Source organism: Seriola dumerili, unplaced genomic scaffold, assembly GCF_002260705.1.
Source record: "Seriola dumerili isolate Sdu_G_001 unplaced genomic scaffold, Sdu_1.0 BDQW01000003.1, whole genome shotgun sequence".
Lineage (NCBI taxonomy): Eukaryota > Metazoa > Chordata > Actinopteri > Carangiformes > Carangidae > Seriola > Seriola dumerili.
Window position 1 is genome coordinate 13,907,950 of NW_019174258.1, and position 22,362 is coordinate 13,930,311.

The 22,362-nt window shown below is 40.9% G+C and overlaps 1 protein-coding gene across 1 annotated transcript in view; it reads left to right on the forward strand.

Annotated features, from left to right (window-relative positions):
* Window positions 1–22,362, forward strand: part of LOC111219349 (neural-cadherin-like) — a 319,768-nt gene that overhangs the window by 189,864 nt on the left and 107,542 nt on the right. The window contains exons 25-26 of the mRNA XM_022741986.1: window positions 6,704–6,933; window positions 16,629–16,906. Of these exons, the coding sequence (XP_022597707.1) occupies window positions 6,704–6,933; window positions 16,629–16,906 (508 nt within the window). The remainder of the gene's footprint in view (window positions 1–6,703; window positions 6,934–16,628; window positions 16,907–22,362) is intronic.

Consider the following 22,362-nt stretch of genomic DNA (forward strand, 5'->3'; position numbering starts at 1 on the left):
ATAAGGATACACAAAGAAAGCACTAGTTAAATCTGCCTTGCTGGGATTAAGGCTCCCTCCCTCCCTCTCCCTCACTATCCCTCGCTCTTTCTCGATATTGATGGAAAGGTAAGAAATGTGGTAAACAAAAAGTCCTTGAAATGTCCACGTAAAGCTTAGAGTGAAATGCATAGTGCTCAGGGGAATGTACAGTAAGAGGCACATGATGAGTACATACACTGCATACACAGTTTGTGCTACATGATGAAGGGAGAGGGACTTTATAAACTGCGCCTGCCAAGAGATTGCCCTTTAAGAGAAGATGCAGTGCTGAGGCGCTACCTAAATATCCTCCACCTCTCAGTTTACATTTGTCTGCCCTCTGAGGTGTGTGCATTATGGGATCAATATGTAGAAATTAAAATAAATAAATAAATAGGAAAAAAAAAAATATATATATATATATATATACATAAATCTTAGTTTTCGACTGCAGAGATTGCATATATATAAGATTCCTAGGACTGGGATGTCATGTAGCGCAGTGGGTTACGCAGCCGCCCCATATATAGAGGCTACAGTCCTCGCTGCAGCTGGCCCCCGGTTCAATTCCCGCTTCAGATGGCCCTTTCCTGTGTGTCATTCCCCCTCTCTCTGCTTCCCCATTTCCTGTCTCTCTACTGTCCTCTCCATTGAAGGCACAAAAAGCCCCAAAAAAAAGATTCCTAGGACTTTGCTCACCTTCCTTTAAACATCTTTTCCCCCGGGTGCTGCCCCCGTGGATGTCGATGTGCGCCGCATCCACTTTCAGCATTGGATTATGACTGCAACCAGTCATTATTTTCATTAAGAATTAAAGGTGCGGTCCAATGATTTTGCACATCAAAGTCAGCTCTCTGGTCACCCTGGAGGCGTGAGTGGAACATCAGTATTTTCAACAGTATTAACAGTATTTTTGGAGAAAATAAGCTGATGATGTCAGCAGGTTATCTCTCCTTAGGCTTGAAGAACCAACATTCACAATAGAAAGCCAATGTAACACATTACATGCGGTTGTTTGAAAGATTGGGCGTTTACCAGGTAGAGGATCCAGTTTGATGCAGTAGTTAAAAATAGCAATATTATAAGCTCCGCTGTGTTTAAGTTCTCCAACTTTATCGAGTACATCACTGATTCGCTGGTGTACCCCTCGACCCGATCAATCATATTTGTCACTTTACTCAATGAAATACTAAATACAAATGCCCATCACATTTCTCCAGACCTCAACCTTGCATTCTTACATTGCTAGCTTTGTCTGACCAACAGTGCATCGATTTTCAATTTACAACAACAGCTTCTTTCACTCTTTTCGTGTATTGCTTGAAGGAGATTGAAGTCAGTGATCTTGTCTGATTCAAGTCAAGACTCCCCCCCCCATTGGGGCCCCCCCCCCCCCCCCCCCATTTGTTGCTTCAGTTATTGAATGGAGTCCTGATAAATATTGGTTTAAAACCACAGCACTGCAGGTGGTTCTCAACATGCATCACATGAGAAAATGAAGTCATTCATGAACTGTAGCGTCTCTTTCAAGAAGACAATGCACACTGAATACTGAATTCAGGCAGGTGAGATTTATGTTGTAGCTAACTGCCATCTGCCATGGTGCTGTACATAATTATGCTAATGAACAATGTGTTGTTAGCAGCTTCATTAGCTACTTGTGTTGTCTTTATATGGCATGTTACAGAAAGCTAACACATCTCAGAATAGCCAAGATAATTCAGTCCTTACTTTTATTTACAGTTTTGTTTTATCTTTTGTTTTTGAATGGTTTATTTAGTTATTCTTCTTTTAAAAATAGCTATTTGAAATTAATATACTTTCTCTACTTTTAATTGATCTCCTGGTTACTTCTTAAGTAAAAATGTATTTCTGAGGAGAGTTTCATGGGAAGTGTCGTCAGTTGTCTTTCAGTGAAGACAGAGTAACCTCTCTTCAGTTTCTCTTTTGTGGAAACATGTTGCATGTTTGGTTCCTTTTCGAAAAAATATCACATGGTAGTTTTCAAGACTTCATGAGTCTTTGCTTTGTCCAAAAAAACACTTTTAAAAATTGATCCACTGTGTTTTGGTCGTGCTTAGGCCTTTGTCAGGCAGAGCCACAACAAACTGCACAAAGTCCATGATTAGGAATGGATACCGAAACCCGGTATTGAACGAGCACCAGGGCTCAATTTTTAAAGACCGGAGTATCGATAAACTCTGATGTTATTGGTTCTGCTTTCGGTACTTGAAAAATTAAGAAAATAGGTTTCCTTTTTATTATCTCACCAACTCCATTTCTGATTAAGACAATTGTCTATGAATGATGCATTTTCGCTGTCTCCCTCTCTGAGCCTGTGTGTGAGGGGCGGGGGGAGTTTTGTGTCATATGCTGGAGCACTGTGCAGCAGACGCAGACACAGACTCTTAGCGTCTATAGAGGAGAAAGCTAAACGTGAACGTTGAAGTGTGGCTCAGTCTTTTCAGTTCAGTAAAAGCGGAAACATGAGCGATCTGTGGAAACATCCAGTGAAAGTACGTCACATACAGACGGAGAAATGTACAGTTTTGTGGCCGAATAGCTCGTAGTTCATCCGTCATTGTGCCAGGTGTGTTTTGTATGCTGCAGCCTGGAGCCCACACACAGAGTTAACTACATTATACGAACATTGGTAAATGATGAAAAGTAAACATTAGCCAAAAAGTACAGTTAAAGTACCGGATTGGTAAGTGGTATCGATAAAACTAGAAGTGCCGTTAAAATCTTAACGATACCCGTCCCTAACTGTGATGTTTGAGTAGTGTTTCTCACTTATTTGTCTCAGTCTTGTCAACAGTACACTGCTACATGGGTAGGATATTTAACCCTCTTTTTTTTTTTTTTTTTTGCGCCTATTTGTGTGAAATCACAAGCCTACAGGCTGGAGCGCTTCTGTGCACTACTGCCTTGACACCCGACTCTGATGAAGCCTGTGGGAAGGAGAAAGCAGTAGTGAATTGTGAGGTTGGATCAAAGCCAGGTGCAAAGGCTGCCACTCTGCGTTAGGAGTTACTACCCTCTACCCCAGCCCCCATCCCTCCTACTGTCTCTCTGTCTGCCGGTGTCCTTGCTTCTCCCGCCGGACTGACTGATGGGAGTTGACATTAGCCTCGATCCCTCATGCTGTATCCGCTGAGCCTGTTCAGAGCCCCCTGTCTTGTCTCTTGATGCCAAGGCTGTCTCCCTCTACACACTCACAAGCCTAATCACCCTGCCTACCCTTTTTTTGTATACAGTGGGGTCAAAAAGTCTGAGACCTCTTTCCCATTGGGAAAGTGGTTTCAGACTTTTGGATCCCGCTGTATATGTGTGAGTCTTCTTATACTTCTATCTCTGAGAAAAAGTCTCAGGGTGTCGCTTATGAAGACATTTTTGTCACGTGGGGCAGTGTTGATTGTCCTTTGGATTGGTCCTCATGATAAAGATTACACTCACATTTTTTATTTCATTTGTTTATTTATGAGGACAATTAATGAACTGTCAGAGTTAGCTAGCAGGCAAATTTTTTAACTGCAGCTCTTTGGCGAGAAACCAGTGAAATGATGGGTGTCTCAAGTCTGTCTTAAAACAACACTCACGTGGGCACATGTCTCATTACTGTAATGACCATAGCTTTGGAAGATACCCACTTGATTTGGGTAACTGAGACTGCTGAAGCCTCATGTTATTTTAATATGCTATCCTTCAGCTAATTACTCTAATGCTACATCTGGGCACAGATTGATAAAGAGATCAGTGTCTCTGTATATTATATTTTAAAGTAGTCAACACCAGTTCAAACCGGAAGCTTTATGCAACAAAACAGCCCAAATCCAACCCATTACTTGGCTGTGAATCTCGCTTTGTGTCTTTGTTTCTTGTTGTAGTCAAAAATATTTGACTTTGGATTATCTTTTTGCAAGCTGTAGTTTAAAATCAACATTAAACTCTCTTGTAGAACACATTATATAACAATCAGGATTGTCAACGCACCAGAGTTAAGTAAGATCATTGCAAAAGGCTGGTAAAAAAAAAGCTCCCTCCATTTGTCATTCCTCCCACTCACTTTCTTTTCTCTTGACATGTTCAAGAAAATCGGCTGCAACTGATGGGGTGATGCACAAATGTGCCTGTGTGTACGTGTGACTAAACCCCACTGCAACCTCTCTTTGTGAGGGAACCATCTTCTATACACACACTCCTTTGATGTTGGTGTGTTTCATTAAAAAATTAATCTGTTAGGGGAATCTGTTGTCATTTTCTTCATCATAAAGAATACAGCGATTTTATTAAAGTAACTGTGAATGCTATGTATGAATGTTGTGGCTATGTACACCCACCAGCACTTTGGACTATACTGAATTATTTCAACTGCTACTTGACATTCATCCCCATAGGATGAAGCCTACTGGGTTTGGTGGTTTTGGATTTTCCTCAAGCTCCCTCATGATTTCGAGAGTCTTACACAGCCATCCATTGTGCCTAAAGATTAAAGACAACTGACTTTGGTGATTCCCTGACATAAAGAGCATCCTGCACACTCACGGTCAGATGTATCAAGCATGAACGTGAGAATTTGCGTTCCTCCACGCCAGTTTCATGTCTGGCGTATGCATGTTCTGAATGGTTTTAGTTAATTGGTGACACATTAACGAGTCTGTTGGACCACACGTAAAAACAATTACTCTTTAAAGTGATTTACATAGCACAGACACATGGGCTGTATTTTAATCAATAACGCATTCACATGTATGAAATGAAATAAGTGGACATAAGAGCATGCACAAAAAGATGCAATACATACCCTGATAACAATGGCAGCTTTGACATTATTAGATGACCTGGCAAATGGCACAATTAGAAGAGAGTAGGTGTTTAGAGGCCACGTTGATTCTTTCAGAATTCCTATAGCAATCCTCCTAGAACTGTGTTTTGACTTGGGAGAGGGACATGGTGAGGAGTGCCTGTTCCCTTACAAGTGCTGACCACACTGGGTTTCAGAGAGAACTGTCAGACCAGTCGTCCTTGAGCCGTGCCTGCCAGCTCTGTAAGATGGGATAATCCATATGTCAGTCAGGTATATAGTTCCCACATGATATGGTTGACCAGGCTAACATGAAAGCACAATTTGCAGCCAGAGCCGGTTACCCTGATGTAACTGGAGGATAGACTGCCCACACATTGCTCCTCATCAGAGGATGAATATTTTAATAGAGAACATTTCATTCCAGCAACATATATGTGACTGACTAATATTGTGGCAAGGTGGCCCACTATTCATTTATCCTAACAAACAGCATGGTTGGGAACAGCCTACAAGCTGGCGGGGTGCGCAATGGGTGGCTTCTTGGTGAGCAATTAATCTATACGCCCCCAAATATCATGTTGCTTTTAGAACGTCATTACTCCTCAGTGGTTTGAGCTTGAGATGCAGCTTCCCAGCTTCATGTGTACACTACGTTTCAGTATGAAATCTACACAAGGCTTTGTACAAGAGGCCCCAGATCTTTGCTAACACACAACAAGTTCAAAATTATCATGGTGGTCCAGATAAGGGAGAAGGAAATCTCACCTTGATAGTCCGTGTGGAACATGATGCTAAACATGGACTCAGAGCAGAAACTACAGGGGTAAATCAGCCGGAAGTTCTTATAATCTGAATGAACCTTTTGACTGATGTTCCATGGCCTTGATCTCAGCCATGATACATGAGACCTGTTCTTAATCTTGATAAAAGCAAATAGTCAGTTTATTATTTTTATTTGTGCACTTCCACTCTGACATGCTAAACCACAGCTGCTGGACTGGTGCAGAGAAATAAAATATGAGCAAAATATCATTCTTTCTTTCTCAAGAGGCTCCTGCAGATTATGATTAGAAATGGAACCACAGATTCTCAAGAGTGTAATTACCTTTAACTGACACAGTAAGGAATTGAAATCGAACTGCAGATTACTATCTTCAGACACATGAGCGCACACACACAAATTTGTTTTACTCAAATTGTAGGGACCCTTCATTCAGGCGATCCATTTCCTAGCCCCTTACCTTAACCATCACAACTGAATGCCTAACGCCAACAGTTTCTCTAACACTAAACCAGAGTGCGAAGTATACCATGATAATTGGGAGGGTCAGCTTTTTCCTCTAGGGAACCCAGTATGGCGCAGGTGCATGCTTTGGTGAATTGAAGTGTTACAGTCCTTACAGTGTCTTGCTTGTGTGACTAAAACTGTCAAATAAATGTAGGGGAGTTGAAAGTACAGTATTTCCCTCGTGATGGTGGAGTGAAAGTAAAAAATAGCATTTTCTGGAATCCAGCACTTTGTTCCCCACAAAGCTGTCAGACCCTACAGGTATAGTGGGCTACTGGTTTTTTTTTTGTACCCCATGAAGATAGTAAAAAAATCCACACAAAGACACATACACACACACTTGAAAACAGACATACAGTATAGACACAAACTAACCTTCCAAACACAAAATTATGTCACATAATTGAGCCATTTTCAATCATTTATCATCACATATCTTGAGAGTTCCAAAGTAATTTTTTACCTTAGCAATCGGGCCCAGTTTGAAAATAACTGGATTTATCCAGGCACTGGGATGGAAATAATGAGGCCACTTCTATACAGTCTACAGTTCTAATTGTGTGTGTATGTGTGTGTGTATTTCTCAGACATCACAGCAAAGGAATTCATTGAACTGAGAGGGAAGCAGCGGAGCCGCTACGAGCTGCTGGTGGATTTCCTGTCCGAGATGCTCTCTGTTCCACCTGATGATGTCAACATTTTTAGCCTAATAGATGTGAGGGAGCGAATGCTGGATGTTCGCTTCGCTGTGCACGGTGGCCCGTCCTTCCTCCAGCCTGAGAAAATGCATGGTTATCTGGCTGCCCACAAACAAAAGGTAGGTCACTGTTAGTGTCCTTTATCTTTTTATCCATATCAACACATTAAGCAGGCACAGGAAATTCCTGTCAACCTGGTTGTTTTGTCGGCTTATCTGTTGATAACTCATTCCGAAACCTGATTGATTGACAACACAGCCTTTTGAATGACAGTGCACATAATCTACATAACATAGTTTACACCCTGTTGTGTGTGATGCTCACATTCAGTCCTGGACAGTTGTGGACGCACCACAGCACAGCTGAAATGCCGAAATGATGCCAGGATCGGTCAGGTTGCAGATTCTGAAATCTGGTTTGCCTTTCCCTGATATTACCCCAGAATATCCTGATTTCTTTTCATCTCAAACACATTAACTGATGAAATAATCATCAAAACTGCATCGAAAAGTGTTTTGGTTGGAACATGGTTGAAAGTGCTCACATTTTCAAGTTGATTAGATTTATAAAGGGAAATCTGCATGGATGCATGCAAGCACACAGTTTTGATCTGATTACTTTTTAGGGTACACCTTTTCTGTCTTCGTGTGCATGTAAATTTTTGGTATGCATCCAACACACAGTTTTATAAATAAGGCCTCAGGCCTATATTAGTGGTGTAATTGTTATCAAACATAGGGAAAGCATTGCAAATTAATTTGCCTCTACATAAATTCTATATACAAAAAAAAAAGATCGGAATCTGATTAAAAGTTACAGTTGTTGTCTTGCAAGATTAACAATGACTATTGTGGGCTCATTTTCAAACCAGTGAGTTAGAGAGAAGTCAACTTAAAATGGACAAATAGAGCAATTTAGCTTTCATTTGTGCTTTTTCTCATTTCAATGTGTAACAGGGAGATTCTGACTTCTGTTGATTGTCTGATGGTTGCCAGTCATTTACATTTGTCAACTAAAGTTAGTTGCTAAAAAGACCTGACTGAGAACGCCATGATACCAGGGGCGTCCCTGTGGCTCAACTAGTAGAGCACGTACCACTGAGGCTCAGTCCTTACTGCAGCGGCCCCGGGTTACAAGACCGACCCGTGGCCCTTTGCTGCATGTCATCCCCTCTCTCTCCAACTTTCCTGTCACTCTCTCAATGTCCTTGTCTGAATAAAGCCCCCCCCCCCAAAAGAAAAAAAAAAAAAGAATTCCATGATACCACCAGCACAGGCACACTTGGATGCTGGCAGAAGTGTGTGCATGCGAAGAATAGGGAAAACAGAGTTAGTGGATCACTTGAAACCATAAGCAGATCAAAAACAAGTACAAAATGCCCACTGTGCTGTGCCAGCTCTGAGTCTGAATGATTCCCCCCTCTGGGTATGGCCACATTGTGAGAACAGCTCTCTTAGCCAGGGAGCAGCTGTTTATTCTCCTCCAGATTTTGGTGGAGCCATTCTCACGTGTCTAAATGAACCAGATCTTGTGTAAACAGTGTAGAGCTTAATTCGACCACCCTATGCACAGCAGGTGTGAAATCACCTGGGGGTGTAATCACTGTAGCGAAGTCAAAAAGTATTAAGACACTTCGATGTTTTTCGTTGTTTTGGCTCTTGTGCAGCACAGTGGATTTAAAGTGAAACTATAACTATAAGTGCTGACATTCAGCTTTAAGGCATTTGAGGCTGATCACATCTGTGTTGGGTGGATAGTGCAGAACTTTTAGCCCTTTTTATCTCTTTTTTTTCCACAGTCCTCTGATTTTAAGACACTGTAGCAATACACTGATCTAAAACATACAGATAAGGAAACCAAGATGATTTTATAACTAAAGAGCTGAGACTTCTTGACTCTCATGATCTCAGTTCACTTCCCGAAGACGAGACTGAAACGATGACATAGTTTAAAGTATGATGACTTCATGTATGTTTACATTCATTCATTGGGCAGACACTTTTATCCAGAGCGACTTACAAGTGAGGGACATCACTAAAGCCTCAGTGCAGTAGGAGAGCTTGGCATAGGTGCTAAGTACTACATCTATTTAATGAGTACAAGGAGATCAACTTTATGTGACCTTGTCCAATTATTTTCCGTTCCACCATTTTGTTTTAATGAAGACAGCAGTGATTATTAATTGTGCAATAGTGCCTGGAATAGATCAGACGGATGTTTGGAATGTTCCAGGATGAAGTCCAAAGCACAGCCTGTCGTACTTACACACCAAATTTTGAACTTTGATAAATTTGGAAGTTTTTACAAACAGTAGTTCAAGTTTTGAATAAAAAATGACAGCACTAATAGCGTATGAAGTCTAGAAAAACCAGTACATTGGGTAGATTATGAAGACCTACAGCAGTGGGCGGCAACTGGCGGCCTGCGGGCCAAAGATGGCCTGCCAGCAATAATATCTGGCCCGCCAAATTATTTAATAACCTTTTTTTTGTTTTTTTTTTTAATCTTACAATATCAGACTGACGGTCCAAATAGAGAATCTACCCCCACCTTAAGAATGTGTATTACACTTTTATCCATGTTGGGAGTGAATGATAGACATGGCCTGATCAGGCCGCGGGCTCCACTGTAGTCAGTGCACAGCGCCTGGTGCTAAAATAGATCTCCGTCAGCAGTCAGCAACAGTTACTGACAGAGTCACTTCCTCTTTAGTTCAAAATGAAACTGCAAGAAAGTTTTTTTTTCTTCTTTTTTTGCAGCAGTGCTTTATTTCAAACTGTTGTGAGTGTTTAGTCTGAAAACTCTGACAGGAAGTTCCAAAGCTTCTGTTGCTTGCTTGACAGAGCTCTGAGGTAGCAGACATAAGACGTGTGATATGAAAAAAATAACACCAGTTCAGTAAAACATTGAAACGTATGATATGTGACTGTGGGTCACAGCGCCACTCATGTGAACAGTAACAAAGTAAATCGGCCTTTGGTTATGTTCTTCCCCACCATCTAATGGATTAGAAAAAAAATTGGCCCGATGCCAAACTTACCTGCCAGTGATTACTTGAATTAACCAAACTAACTACAGTATATAAGAATGTGATGATAGAAAACAGCCATGCCAACTAAAACACAAAAATACTGTTTTTGTATCAATATTTCAGTTTAGGCAACATTAACGTCCTCTTGTCTTCTCCTGGTGGTTTATGAAAAGAGAAAGATTACAGACTCCAGTTGAATGGTGAAGCTAAACGGCTGCTACTTTGTCTGAGCCTTACATGGTATGAGTAAGAGTTTCTGATGAAATTCCTTCCTTAATTGATGGCTGATTCATGTGCCAACCTCCAGCCCAAGAATAAAAACTGTTATTTCTACTTTATTCATAGTCCATGAGTGTGGAACATCCTTTTAAATCCAACCCAATTTGTCTCTTACAGAAATGCACTGTGTGGATTATGGCTGTAATACTGGCTGCTGCTGGGAAGAAAAAAAAAAAAAAATCCCACCGGAACTGTGCTCTGTCAAATGAGAAGGGTGTGTAAAATCACATAGATCTTCCTATATTTAGTCATAAATGGTCTTAATAAATTACATTTCACCCACCAGAGAGAGCACACTAAACAGAATTCAAAACTTGAAAAAGCATATCATCGCTATATGGAAGAGAGTCGGTAAAACACAAATAATTCACTTCATCACACTGACGCACTCTGGCCGCTGGCTCCAGTCAGACCTCATTTCACGTTTCAAAAGTCTGAATGGAAATAGGGGACCTGTGCGTGTGCGTGTGTGTGTGTGTGTGTGTGTGTGTGTGTGTGTGTGTTTGTGTGTGTCTCTGAGAGCATGAACCATAGAAAGTCAAATTGTATGCATTTCACCAACAGGGAAAGAAAGAGAGAGAGCTGACCCGGGGTCCTCAAAGGGAATGATGAGCAGTCTGTATTTGCATTTGTGTGTCTGTTGGAGGGAGAAACAGAACGAGTCCAGTCATGGTCATGGTGGTCAGTTCAGGTCCATTACTTCAATCAAACATTTGCCTCCCTCTTCAACTCCTTTTACACAAACGGTTTAAGGCGGGAATGTTGCGCCTTTACTCTGCATCGCTGTTCTGTATAAAAGGTATGAACACAGAATTGGGGGGTTTTGTTGCTCCGCCTTTAAGTTAGTCACAGAGTCTGATCGATGTCTGTGTGAAAGGAATGGCCGGTATGGCCGGCGGGGGGGGGGCAGACGCCACTGCTCTTGTGTTACACATCACACCTCTGATTCCAGAACGCCTGTGTGTGTGTCACACACTGGGGTGGTGTCACTGTAAATGGACTGCAATTATATAGCACTTTTCTCATCTTGTTGACCACTCAAAGCGCTTTACTATGCATGCCACGGTCACCCATTCACCCATCACATCCATACACTGATCGAACAGCCATTAGAAGAAATTTGGGGGTTCAGTATCTTGCCCAACATAACCTTGACATGCAGACTTGAGGAGCCAGGGATCGAACCACTGACCTTCTGATTAGTGGACGACCCCGCTCCCTCTTGAGCCACATGTCGGGTTTGTTTTTTTTCAGTCTAAACAAGCAAAGCAGGCATTATGAAGTTTTCTTAAAGGAGCTATTTGCAAGTTTTGCTATTGCTACATAGCTAGCATTAGCATTAACAGCTGTTCACTTACCAGTCTTGGGGAAACCTTGCGAGTTCAGCATCAAACCTCATTCCTTTACTCACCAAGAGCTGTTTCTAATGGTGGAAACCAACCAGTATTAACTCCTGTCTCTATCACATCTTTTCTTCTACTGAAGTTAGCATGCTAACCAGCTAGCCCCGGCCCGTCTCGTCATTTTCCGATAGCGACCTACTGCTGCCTCCAGTCTGCCCTGAAGACGTAGCACTGCTCAGAGGGCATATTATAACCTCTTGTACAATCAACAAGCTCTTGTCAATCACCACCGGCAGAGAAAACTTACAAACAGCCTCTTTAATGGTAGTGTGGTGGTATCCCTCTTTAAGAAAGGGCATATGCTTCTTTCCCTGGTGCCCTCCATTTGTTTCATGTGAGTATTGTCAAGGAAGAAAGGCGAAAGATTAGAGGTGGGAAGATAGGACGCAAGTGTATGAATAGATTTTTTAAAATGAGCAAAGTGTGGCCACAGAGAGGGGGAGAAAGATGTGTAAAAGGAGAGGTAGCCGAGGCTTTCAGGTGTGATTTGTGAGGAGAGTGCCGAGCATTTCATCTGAATTCAGGCAGGTTCTCCGGAGAGGACATTGATCAGAATGAGATGTGAAGCGTGGCGAAGGAAAGGATGAACGAGAGCCGGAAAGATAGAGGAGGAGGGAGGGGGGGTGGCTGGTGGATGGGAAGGATAGAGGAAGGAGGGGGGGGCTGCAGAAGGGAGGAGGAGAGGAGCAGAAGATGAAGCAGTGCTTATCATTAATGTTCTCAATTCTCCAGTAATGCCTCAGAAGTAGAAGATTTCGAAAAAAGAAAAATCTTTATTCCCTATGTCTCTCTATTTTTCCCTGCCCTACCTCAATAATGGAACTTATCCCTCAGTGTTTTCAATCCAGCACGCTCCACTTGACTTTTAATGATACTACGTTGGTTTTCCACTTTTTAAAAATCATTGGTATGGCGCTCGGATACCAAGGTTCATCTTGTCATTATATTAATGTGTCCCTGAGGGCAGTGCAGAGGATTGTGGAATCTACTCAGTGCCTTGGAACAATAGTCCAAGGAACAATACGTCCCTCTGGTCCTTTTTTGCTTGCTATACACACTGCTCTGCCTTAGAGAGAGTCAATGTGCATTTCCTCAACACTTGCTAGAGTACATTCAAAAAAGTGGGGAAATTCTTTTCACCCATTAAGGCCTTGGGGAGTAAAGAGACTCCAATGAGGGATAAAGTATTTTCTAGCCCATAGAGCAGGGAGATGTACATTTTCAAAATCTTACTACAGATGAATGACACCACTCAGAGCATAGCCTCACCTGAAAACAAGTTCAAAAAGTTGGCCATTATCCATGAATAAGAAATAAGGAATAAGGAATGAGAGAAAGAACCAATATAGTCTCCCTCTGTCAAGAATTTAGAATGCTTTATTGAACTCCCAAATTAACAAGAAATGATCAGCAGCTTGAATAAAGCCGTCCGTTAGGTCTCACTGAACGGGATGTACTAATTAACCTCTATATATGGTTGTTTTCAGGTGAATATCTCTGCTGGGTGCTAACTGCTTTATAACCATGTGACAGCCAGCATGACACTGACTTCATCACAGCTGTTCTTATCCCCAGATGTTTCCCTCTTCTCTGCACTCCCTGCTTGGTCCCCCTTCTCCCCTTCTTTAATATTCCACCCAGAATCTTTTGAGTATTTTACTTCAGTCCGTCACGATCACTTTAAATTGATCAGTAACAACAGATTCCGATGTTGAGAATAGTAGAGAAAACATCAGAAGAAACTTCTCCCGCAGTTGCATCAACCTCCCAACATTACATTTTTTGTGTTCAGTATGTTGTAAACATTTAGTTTGCCATGTGTTGGTGAATACACTGCCTCTGTATTGCCTCTGTATTGCAGCACATGAATTTTTGGTATCAGTGTCAATATGAAGCCTCAGTTTCTATATGAACAACAATACTTTCTTTTAGACCTTACTTTAACACTTTGTAACACTCAGTGCTGTGGACACATCTCAGTCTGATGTTGAGGCTCATGCCTGTAACTTTTATTATCTGCTACATTGTCCCCAACTCCGCCACCTCTTCTAGCTTCCACATTAGCAGTGTAGCTCATAATGGCTATATGGTACACAGTGCTAACCTGATGCCCTCTTGTTTTATCAAAGTGACATTTTTGTGAGCAGATATGCAGGTTAAAACACAGTGACGCATCCATCCAACAGCTTAATGTGAACTTATTAAAGGATTAGGCTAATAATAAATCCACTTTTTATTATTTTAACAGATCCCCTGAAGAGGATAAAAGAAACACTGACTCCATCCTGCTTACTACACCCGCTATATTGATTTTAATGAAGAAATATTTCATCTCTTTTATGGAGTCACAACACAACACTTGTTAGCAGGATAAATTCAATGTTGGTTTTGGTCATTTTCAAGGATTTGTTAAGCATAAGATACAAAAGATACTGTATACAATACTTGACTTTAAAAGCCTTAAAACACTTTTGCATACCTAGCAGAAATCACATATTTGTTTTTCTTGCCAAGATGAAATAGCCTTGCAGAACCACGTTCTCCTTCATTCAAGTTCAACTTACCTTATCTCGTGCCTCACTTATACATCTTTGTGGAGCGTGGCTTTCTGAAGCCTGTGGGAATTCTTTTGTTCCCATTTTTGTTCTCATGGTAAGTGGACAGGAGACACATTATATTTACACCATGTGTAGTTTTCAGATTAGACTGGTTTGTAGGACAGCCATTCTACATAAAAGGACCCTTAATGGACATCCCAGCAGTTTCAACCATGGCTGTAATCACATTTTGCACTTGCTACACACTGTCCTGCAAGCCAGTCTCCTCTAGGGGGGCATATTGACGCCACCCCCGCAGCGTGTTCAGTTTATGCAAAACGCACGTAACATCTAATGACACACGCAAAGAGCACAGGAAAGATGGTTTATAGATATGTAAATATATGATAAACAGTAAGATCTATCATTTATCTCCCATTCAACCCCGCCTCCATGTTTAAATTAATTTGCATAAGGCTGTACATATTCCCACCAACATTAAAATCGAGGGAAACTGATGAATATAAGCATTTGTGTCCAAATTGACTATTAAGGGGGAAGCATTAATGTCACAGGTGGGTAAAATGAAAGCAGGTGGTTTTGAATGGAAAAAAGCCCCACTGCTGAGCACAGTGTTTAAAGTTGAAATGGTATGAGACATCAGTCAGCAATAACAATGATCCATAAAACATAACCTGTATCAGAGTTACAGCCGCTGAAGCACAGGCCATTTGGGGGAATAAGTGGAGTAGATGTGAACTGCATGGTTAGTGAGCACAATCCAGTCACACTGAATGAGGTCCAATCAGTCCAGAACATTGAGCATGAAGTGACCCTCTTTCGGTTCAACACAGTTCACAGTGAGTGTGTGTGTGTATCCGAGTGTGTGTGTGTGTGTGCACGCATACATGTGTGTCTATGCATGCACGCATGCCCCTCTTCATGCCCACTCTGCTTGAGTACATGAATGTGTATGTAGACTCAGTGGAAATCTGCTTGACCAGTGTCAGTCTCACCAGCCAGGGACAGCACATCCAAATGCAAGCACACCAACACACACACACACACACACACACACACACACACACACACACACACACACACACACACACAAATACAGTACATATTCAATTTCCATTTCATTTTCCCTTCCAGTGCTTTATCAAACTGCTCAACCTAGACACTCATAGTTTCCTTTTGCCTCATCACCGTTTAACCCACTTTTCCAGGAACTAGTGCAGAAAAACAGCTTGATTTCTTAGACCAGAAACTGGCTACTGTACTGTAATACATTCCTAAAGTGAATCTGCATTTTTCACATCTGAGTTATTTTGTTTGTGTGTGTGTTTGTTGGTGTGCATGCATCTGTGTTTGTTGGTCTGTGTAAACTAGATTAGCCAGATATTATTACGTATGTGTGCATTTACAGTAAAAACACGAATATGGGGCAGAGTTGCACGATAGATTGCATGTTAATCCCTGGACTGGGTTTAGAGCTAGTAGTTCCTGTTGCAAATACACTCATATTAAAAAACTATGAAGTTTTGAATTAGAAGTGGTTTAGTCACCATATGTTTATGTCAGTGAACATAGACGAAGACATAAAAATTGTAAAGACTCACTAATGTACACGCAGGAGACTAAAAGATTACGGCAATGTATGCAAGAAGATCAAAAACACTTTCATGTTAAAGCTGGACCGGCTCTCCAGCCAGTGTGACATGGCAAATAAGCTTAAGATCACTCATATGTTCCACAAGTTAGCTTCTGTCTGCCAGCTGTTTGGACTTGCTATCCCTCCTCTTCCTTGTCCACATTTTATGCTTACCTTAGATTTTTTTTCTGAGAAATCAATTGGTGTGCCCTAGATTTTCATTTTTTATTTATTTACTGAAGTGACATGAGGCACCATAAAGGACGATATGCAATATGGAAGGCAATAAATATTTATATAACTTAATAGTTTTTTTTTTCTTCTTTTTTTCCAAACGAAAAATGTCAAAAAATATTATTTAAAAAAATTAAGACGAGCTTAAACCAGTTTTCAGAGGCAAATTCTTCACTGCAGCTGCTTCTTTGTAAATAGCTGCAAAGCATTGTCAGTACTCAAATGCAGTGAAGGGGACTAGGGGACAAACAGAAGCACTAACAAGTCGTATTTCATTGTATTGTTGTTGTTCATTTACACTTTAAATGATGAAATGCATCATTTAAATTGTAATTTTATATGATATAAATCTGAAAAATGAACCTTCACCCCAAGAAGCGATCCAGTGTTCTGACAGGTTGTTTTTGTGATGAGATGTATTGCCTCCAAAACTGATCTATGAGCTCCAATAACACATTAAAGCCACAGTCTCATCCAAACCCTGGTGGGCAGTGTTTGTATGTAGGAAGCTGGTGGGGGCACTAGCAACGCTTACTGTTTAGTAGAGGTGCCTGTGCAAAGGCAGATTCAGCCTGTTGTACTGCTCATAGTCTCTGGAGTTCAAGTAAAAAAAATAAGAGGTACTATTATAGTGCCATCTTGTGTTTCACTTTCTTCTCTGTCTTTCTCCATCCAGCTCCAGTCATTCCTGCAGGTCAGCGTGTCCCAAGTGCGGATAGACGAGTGTCCCAGCTCAGAGTGCGCCGGGACCGGTGGCTGCACTAACGTTTTGAATGTGCGAGATACACCCACAGTGGTGGATTGTGGGACTATGAGTCTTGTATCTGTGACCGTGGAATCCACAGCTGTGTGCTCTTGCACAGGTAGAGAGCAGTCCCATCAGCCCTGCGCCGCATATCCCAGGAACCCCTGCTTCAATGGTGGAGTGTGTATGGACACTCAGCATGGCTACAGGTGAGTTGAAAATGAACATCACACCCACCAACAGAGCCTAAAGGACAGTGTTTGGTAGCAAGCCATCACTTCTTAAAATAACAAGTGACATAACAAATTACAATCAAATGATCACATTATGATAGTTGTCATTACAAAATATTGATAGTTGCTTTCCCTGGGGTAGCAGCAAAAAGAAAGATTTATTTTTCTCTGGCTGAAAATACTTCTTTCACTTGGACTTTATTGCACCAACCGAGGCAATAACCTAGGACACTGTTTAGTTTACCTAATAATTTACAGGAACTCGGAGCTTCGATATGACTAAAGCAGAAACTGCTGAAAAGGAAAAATGTGAATAAATGAATACAATGATGCAATGTCCTGAAACTTTTAACATATAAATGTGCTATCACTGTGAGGGTCATTAGTGAAATTATGCTTTTGGTTTGATTTTACTATAACATGATCTTGACACTTTCACATTCAAACGTAGACATGTATTGAATTTGTTTTACTGAAAAAAACTGTAATATGCAGAATTCAATTTTTTTTTCCTAAAAAAAATCATAGACAAAATGATTCTGGTATTTATTTCTCACTGAAACCCAAACTGTAACTGTGGTTTAGGAAGCCAGCAGACTGAGATAGAGTGAGCTGCGACAATAGGAATAAAGGGCTGGAAATGAAAAAATTACAAAGAGTGAAAAAAGATTGCAAAGGGTAATTTTGGACATGATTGTACAGTAGATGACTGTACATGTGTATTTCTGCTTGTGTGCAATTTTAGAAATTAAAATTAAAGCTGTGTGTGTGGGGAACTCATTTAACACCGCAGGCTATTCTTTTTATTTTGTCACTGGAGGTTTCACTCTCTGTCTGGTGCTCTCTCACTGCCGGTCTTCTTTGTTGTTGCCAGGCTATGGAGGTTAAAATTTGAGGTAATTATTTTAACCTTTCTGAATCTTGTAATGCTTGTGTTTTTGATCGTGTCTTTCTGAACAGCTGAGATCAATGGAGCTTTATACATGGTTTGTATAACAAAGTTCAACCATGTTGCTTTAATCGAAATAACAAAAAATTGGGTATAGGTTAGGTTTTTTAGGTCTTAGATACGCTTACATAATTACATCATTATTTGTGTCACTCTGCATGAACTAATGTGCAGGATGATGGATAAACTTATGTAGTCCTTTTATCTGTCACTTTTTTTCTTTTCCTTACATTTTCTGGGATGGAGCTATGTCGTTACCATAGAGCCCTTAACTTTCTTCACAATCTGTTATGCACAAATCATTTAAATTCCCTTTTGTCCCTCATCAATCCACAGACTGTCACCATTTGGTCACATTTTGCGACCATGTTTGGAGTCAGTGCTTCTAAATTTTATAACTAGGAGCACGTTTGTTTTTTTTTTTAAATCATCATCATGTATCATGTGAAACACCAGGAGGGAGCAAGAATTGATGTGTGTGTGTGTGTGTGTGTGTGAGAGGGAGGGAGAGAGGGAGGGAGAGAGAGAGAGAGAGAGAGAGACAGAGAGAGATACAGAGTGATAAGAGAGCTAATACGAGACTCTTGTCATCATGTCAATGCTGGATGGGGATCATTTTTCACGGGCCATCTACCTGTGTCCGGTCCATAAGCACTGTCGCTCTCACTTGGTCCTTTAGTGACAATGAAACAAACTCGATTCATTCAGACCCTCCTGCGCCACTACAGTCCCAAATTTCTGATGAGGACAATTCAGACAATCTTGTGGCGAAAGAGGCAAAGACCTGCTCTCTCCAACGGGAATAGTCTACGCTGCTGAGATATTGCAAAGAAAGGACAGCAGTGTATTGTGTGTACTGCTCTTGGCGTGGCCCAACATTTGCGGGGAAAATGACGTTTGTCGACTCGGCCGCAAACTGTAAATATGAAACACTTGTAAAGCACAATAACGGCATGAGGCATAAAGCGTGCATGGACAGATGCACTGATGGTACTGCAGCACTTTAAAGGCAGGAGTCTACTATGGTCTGCGGAAGAGGCTGAAATGAAGATCTAATTCAGTGCAGCCTATCACAGAGCAAAGGAAGAGTTGCCATTCACTAAATTCAAGGGTCGCATTGAATTGTTAACAAAGAACGGAGTTCAGGTGAGTCCACCCTACAGCAATGACACAGTGTGTGTGCAGTTCACTGGAGTTATAGCAGATTCACTGAAGAAGAAGTGAAAAGATTAAGGATTTCACTTATTTGCTCCTCGGGACTGATGGTGACACTGATGTGTCAACCAGAGAATGTGAAGTAGTCTACATGGATCCTGTATCAAGGGAGGCTGGGAATATTTAGATTGGCCATGTTGAAGTCCAGCATGCAAATGCAGAATCTATGCTAGTTACAGTATCAGGGCATGGAGCGTATGTTTTATCAGAAAAAAGAGCCGTGGTGGAAGAAGATTAAAATTGATAATACCAAAAATATATTTATATATACTTCATTTAATATATAAATAAAACAATACAGAATATGAAGTTCTTGTATTGAATGTCAATGTGACTTAAGAGGTCCTCCTAAATTTTGAGTAAGGATCTCCGATGTGACCAGATGAAAAACTTGGTATGAATCCCTGAATCTACGCTCAATACTGCATAATGACAAAGCGAAAACAGAACATTTTGCAAATTTATTAAAAAGAAAAACTGAAATACACATTAACATAAATTTTCAGACACTTTATTCAGTACTCAGTTAAAGCACATTCGGCAGCAATTACAGCCTTGAGTCCTCTTGGATACGACCCATCAGGCTTTGTTCATCTGGATTTGGGGATTTTCTGCTGTTCTGCAGATCCTCTCTGGCTCGGCCAGCCCGGGATGGGGACTCTCGGTGGTCGGCCATTTTCATGTCTCTCCGGATATGTTTAATTGGGTTCTGCAGACCTTTGGACCCCACTGTATGAAGCGTCATCTTTAAAGCTGTAGTAAATGTTATTGTAAAAGTAACTCATGCGTTTTTGGGGACCTTTGGCAGCTGTGGAACAATACACATCAGTACATTAGCACATGTAATGCCAATCACCACAATGGTGTGGTTCACTGCCTAATATTTATTTTTTATTTTTTTTATTGAAGTCTGTAGGACAGAGCAAGGAGTCGACTATTTGTTAGTGGGATCAATTCACCGTTGGTGTTGGTCCTGTTCCCCTGTTCCCCCACCTTAACACTGTTTTGTGATTTGTTACATCATCAGTACGTCAGTCGAATGTTTCCACTCATTTCTCAGGATTTTGATTATTCAATACATTGGTTGTGAGATGCGGTTTGTTAACTGCTGGAAGGGTCAGCCCATTTATGAATAATTTATGTGCTTATATAGATCGGTATTGTCAGCAGTAAGAGAAGAATTCAGTGTTTATATTTGTGTGGTGTTCTGTATGCTTATGTTTGTGTATGTAACTCACCCCCATACTTACCTGAGTAGGTGGTATGTTCCAGTTAGGTGCGGAGGAGAAGGTAAAATACCATTCAGTGGTCAGTAGGGAGGAGAGTAGGTGGGCGCTTGCTGTGAGGTCGTAGTGTGTTTGGTTGTTTTGGCTTAAATTGTTTTTGTTGAATTTCCTGGGGATAATTTTTCCTCTGTTTATTAATATTTTTGGAATAAATATTCCTTTTTTGAGCACGTACACCAGCCTGCCAACCTGCTTTTTGGCAACATCCCTTCAAAGATTTCCAGTGCTCAAATATCATTGTCTGCCCTTTATATGAGATGGCGGCACTACAAGCCCTGAGAGGAACGCCATCTAACATACCAGTTGACATATCAGTTCTGCGCACACATACTTTCATGTGGTCTCAAGTAATATTAGCACAAAGATTTCCCATCAAAGACGTGAAATCTTTGCTATTTGAGAAGCTTAAAATGAAATGTCATATCAATTTTTTTTTCAATTTTTTTTTTTATTATGGTGAACTAATTGGAAAGAAAATCAATGATGAATAATCTCGGGACATGAGAAATATGTTTGTATGGCTAATACACAGGTGTGGTTTTAAGTCTCTGCACTGCTTGTGAGCAGAATCAGGCAGGGGAGGCAGACATAACAAATATAGAGAAATCCCAAGCAACTCATGCTGTCATTGAAAAAGAAAGCTTGCATTAATATAGCAGGCATGTCTTCGGGTTTTGAATGCACCCTCTTGTTGCATCAAGATCAATAAACATCCTGTGGTGTGTGTTTTATGCCAGCTTTTTGGTTCTGCCAGACTTGAAGAATTCCCAAATTCAGCAGCTTAGCTGGTCTACTACCTGGCTTTCAGACTTAACAAGTTGTAGACTGTGGGATGTGCTGTCTGCTGTTATGTTGGAAAGAAGTACGACACGGTAAATAAGGCTCCGGTTAGGCTGATACTGTTATTCCCACTTCAAGGAACCCTGGCGGTTTGTGAAGACGGGAGTGAGAACTTATCATATGGAATGTTTTTCAGCCTGAACTAAAGAATGAATTCGTTTCCAGCTTTCAGTAATGTCTAGACTGGTGTGATACTGAGAAGGAGAGCTGGGGAGATGATGGAAGAGAAAGGAGGAATTAGAAGGAAATTAGAGGAATAAACAGAACCTCAAAGCATATGCTTTTGAGACTGTGCTGCCAAAACGAAGGCAAAATGCCTGTGGTGATAGTGTGCAACTGTGTGCGAATGCGTTCATGCTGTGTTTAGTTTAGAGGCAAATTCTTTCTCAGATGATTTTGGTGATTAAAAAAACGTGAAGGAAATGAACACATCACAACAAACGACCTGCCCAGTGGCGCTAAAGGAAATTTTTATTTAATACTATGGCAGAAAATGTTCTAATAATCCCAGAACCGCCGAGCTCGTAAACTGAACTCCCAGGTCTTTTCACACTGATTTTGCTCATTTACAACAGAGTACAGCGTTTTTCATAGGTTTGCTGCAACTGTAGATGATGTTGAATTAAGATGAAGTTGCACTCAGTATTTTACGTCACGCTAAAGGGAATTTATAAAACCTTAACAACAAACTGACAGTCAATAGCTATAACAGCTATACATAACAAATAAAGCTTTTCATCTGACACCATCATCAGGTCAGTTGTTTAAATTTTCCATTACATCAGTTTATGACTAAATACCTGCAAATTCTAATGACATTTTCATTTGCCTCAGCTTTACTTTGTGTTAAACTCTAATTAGCAAATATTAGCATGCTGAAGTGCTAAACTGAAACTGTGAACATGCTAGCTGACAGTATTTAGAACAAAGCACCACTGGGCTTCAGTACAGGCTCACTGAGCCGCTAGCTTTAGATGCTCAGGCCTTGCTAACACCTGGTATTTCGCTGCTCACAGCTCTACAATGAAATAAAGTTTTACTCTTTTGAAATAGCTAAATATTTTCAGTTTGTTATGAAACTGTTGGGAATAATCAGACTGTGGCAGAGTACATCAGTAGAGTAGGCGGTCCTTCAATGTAGC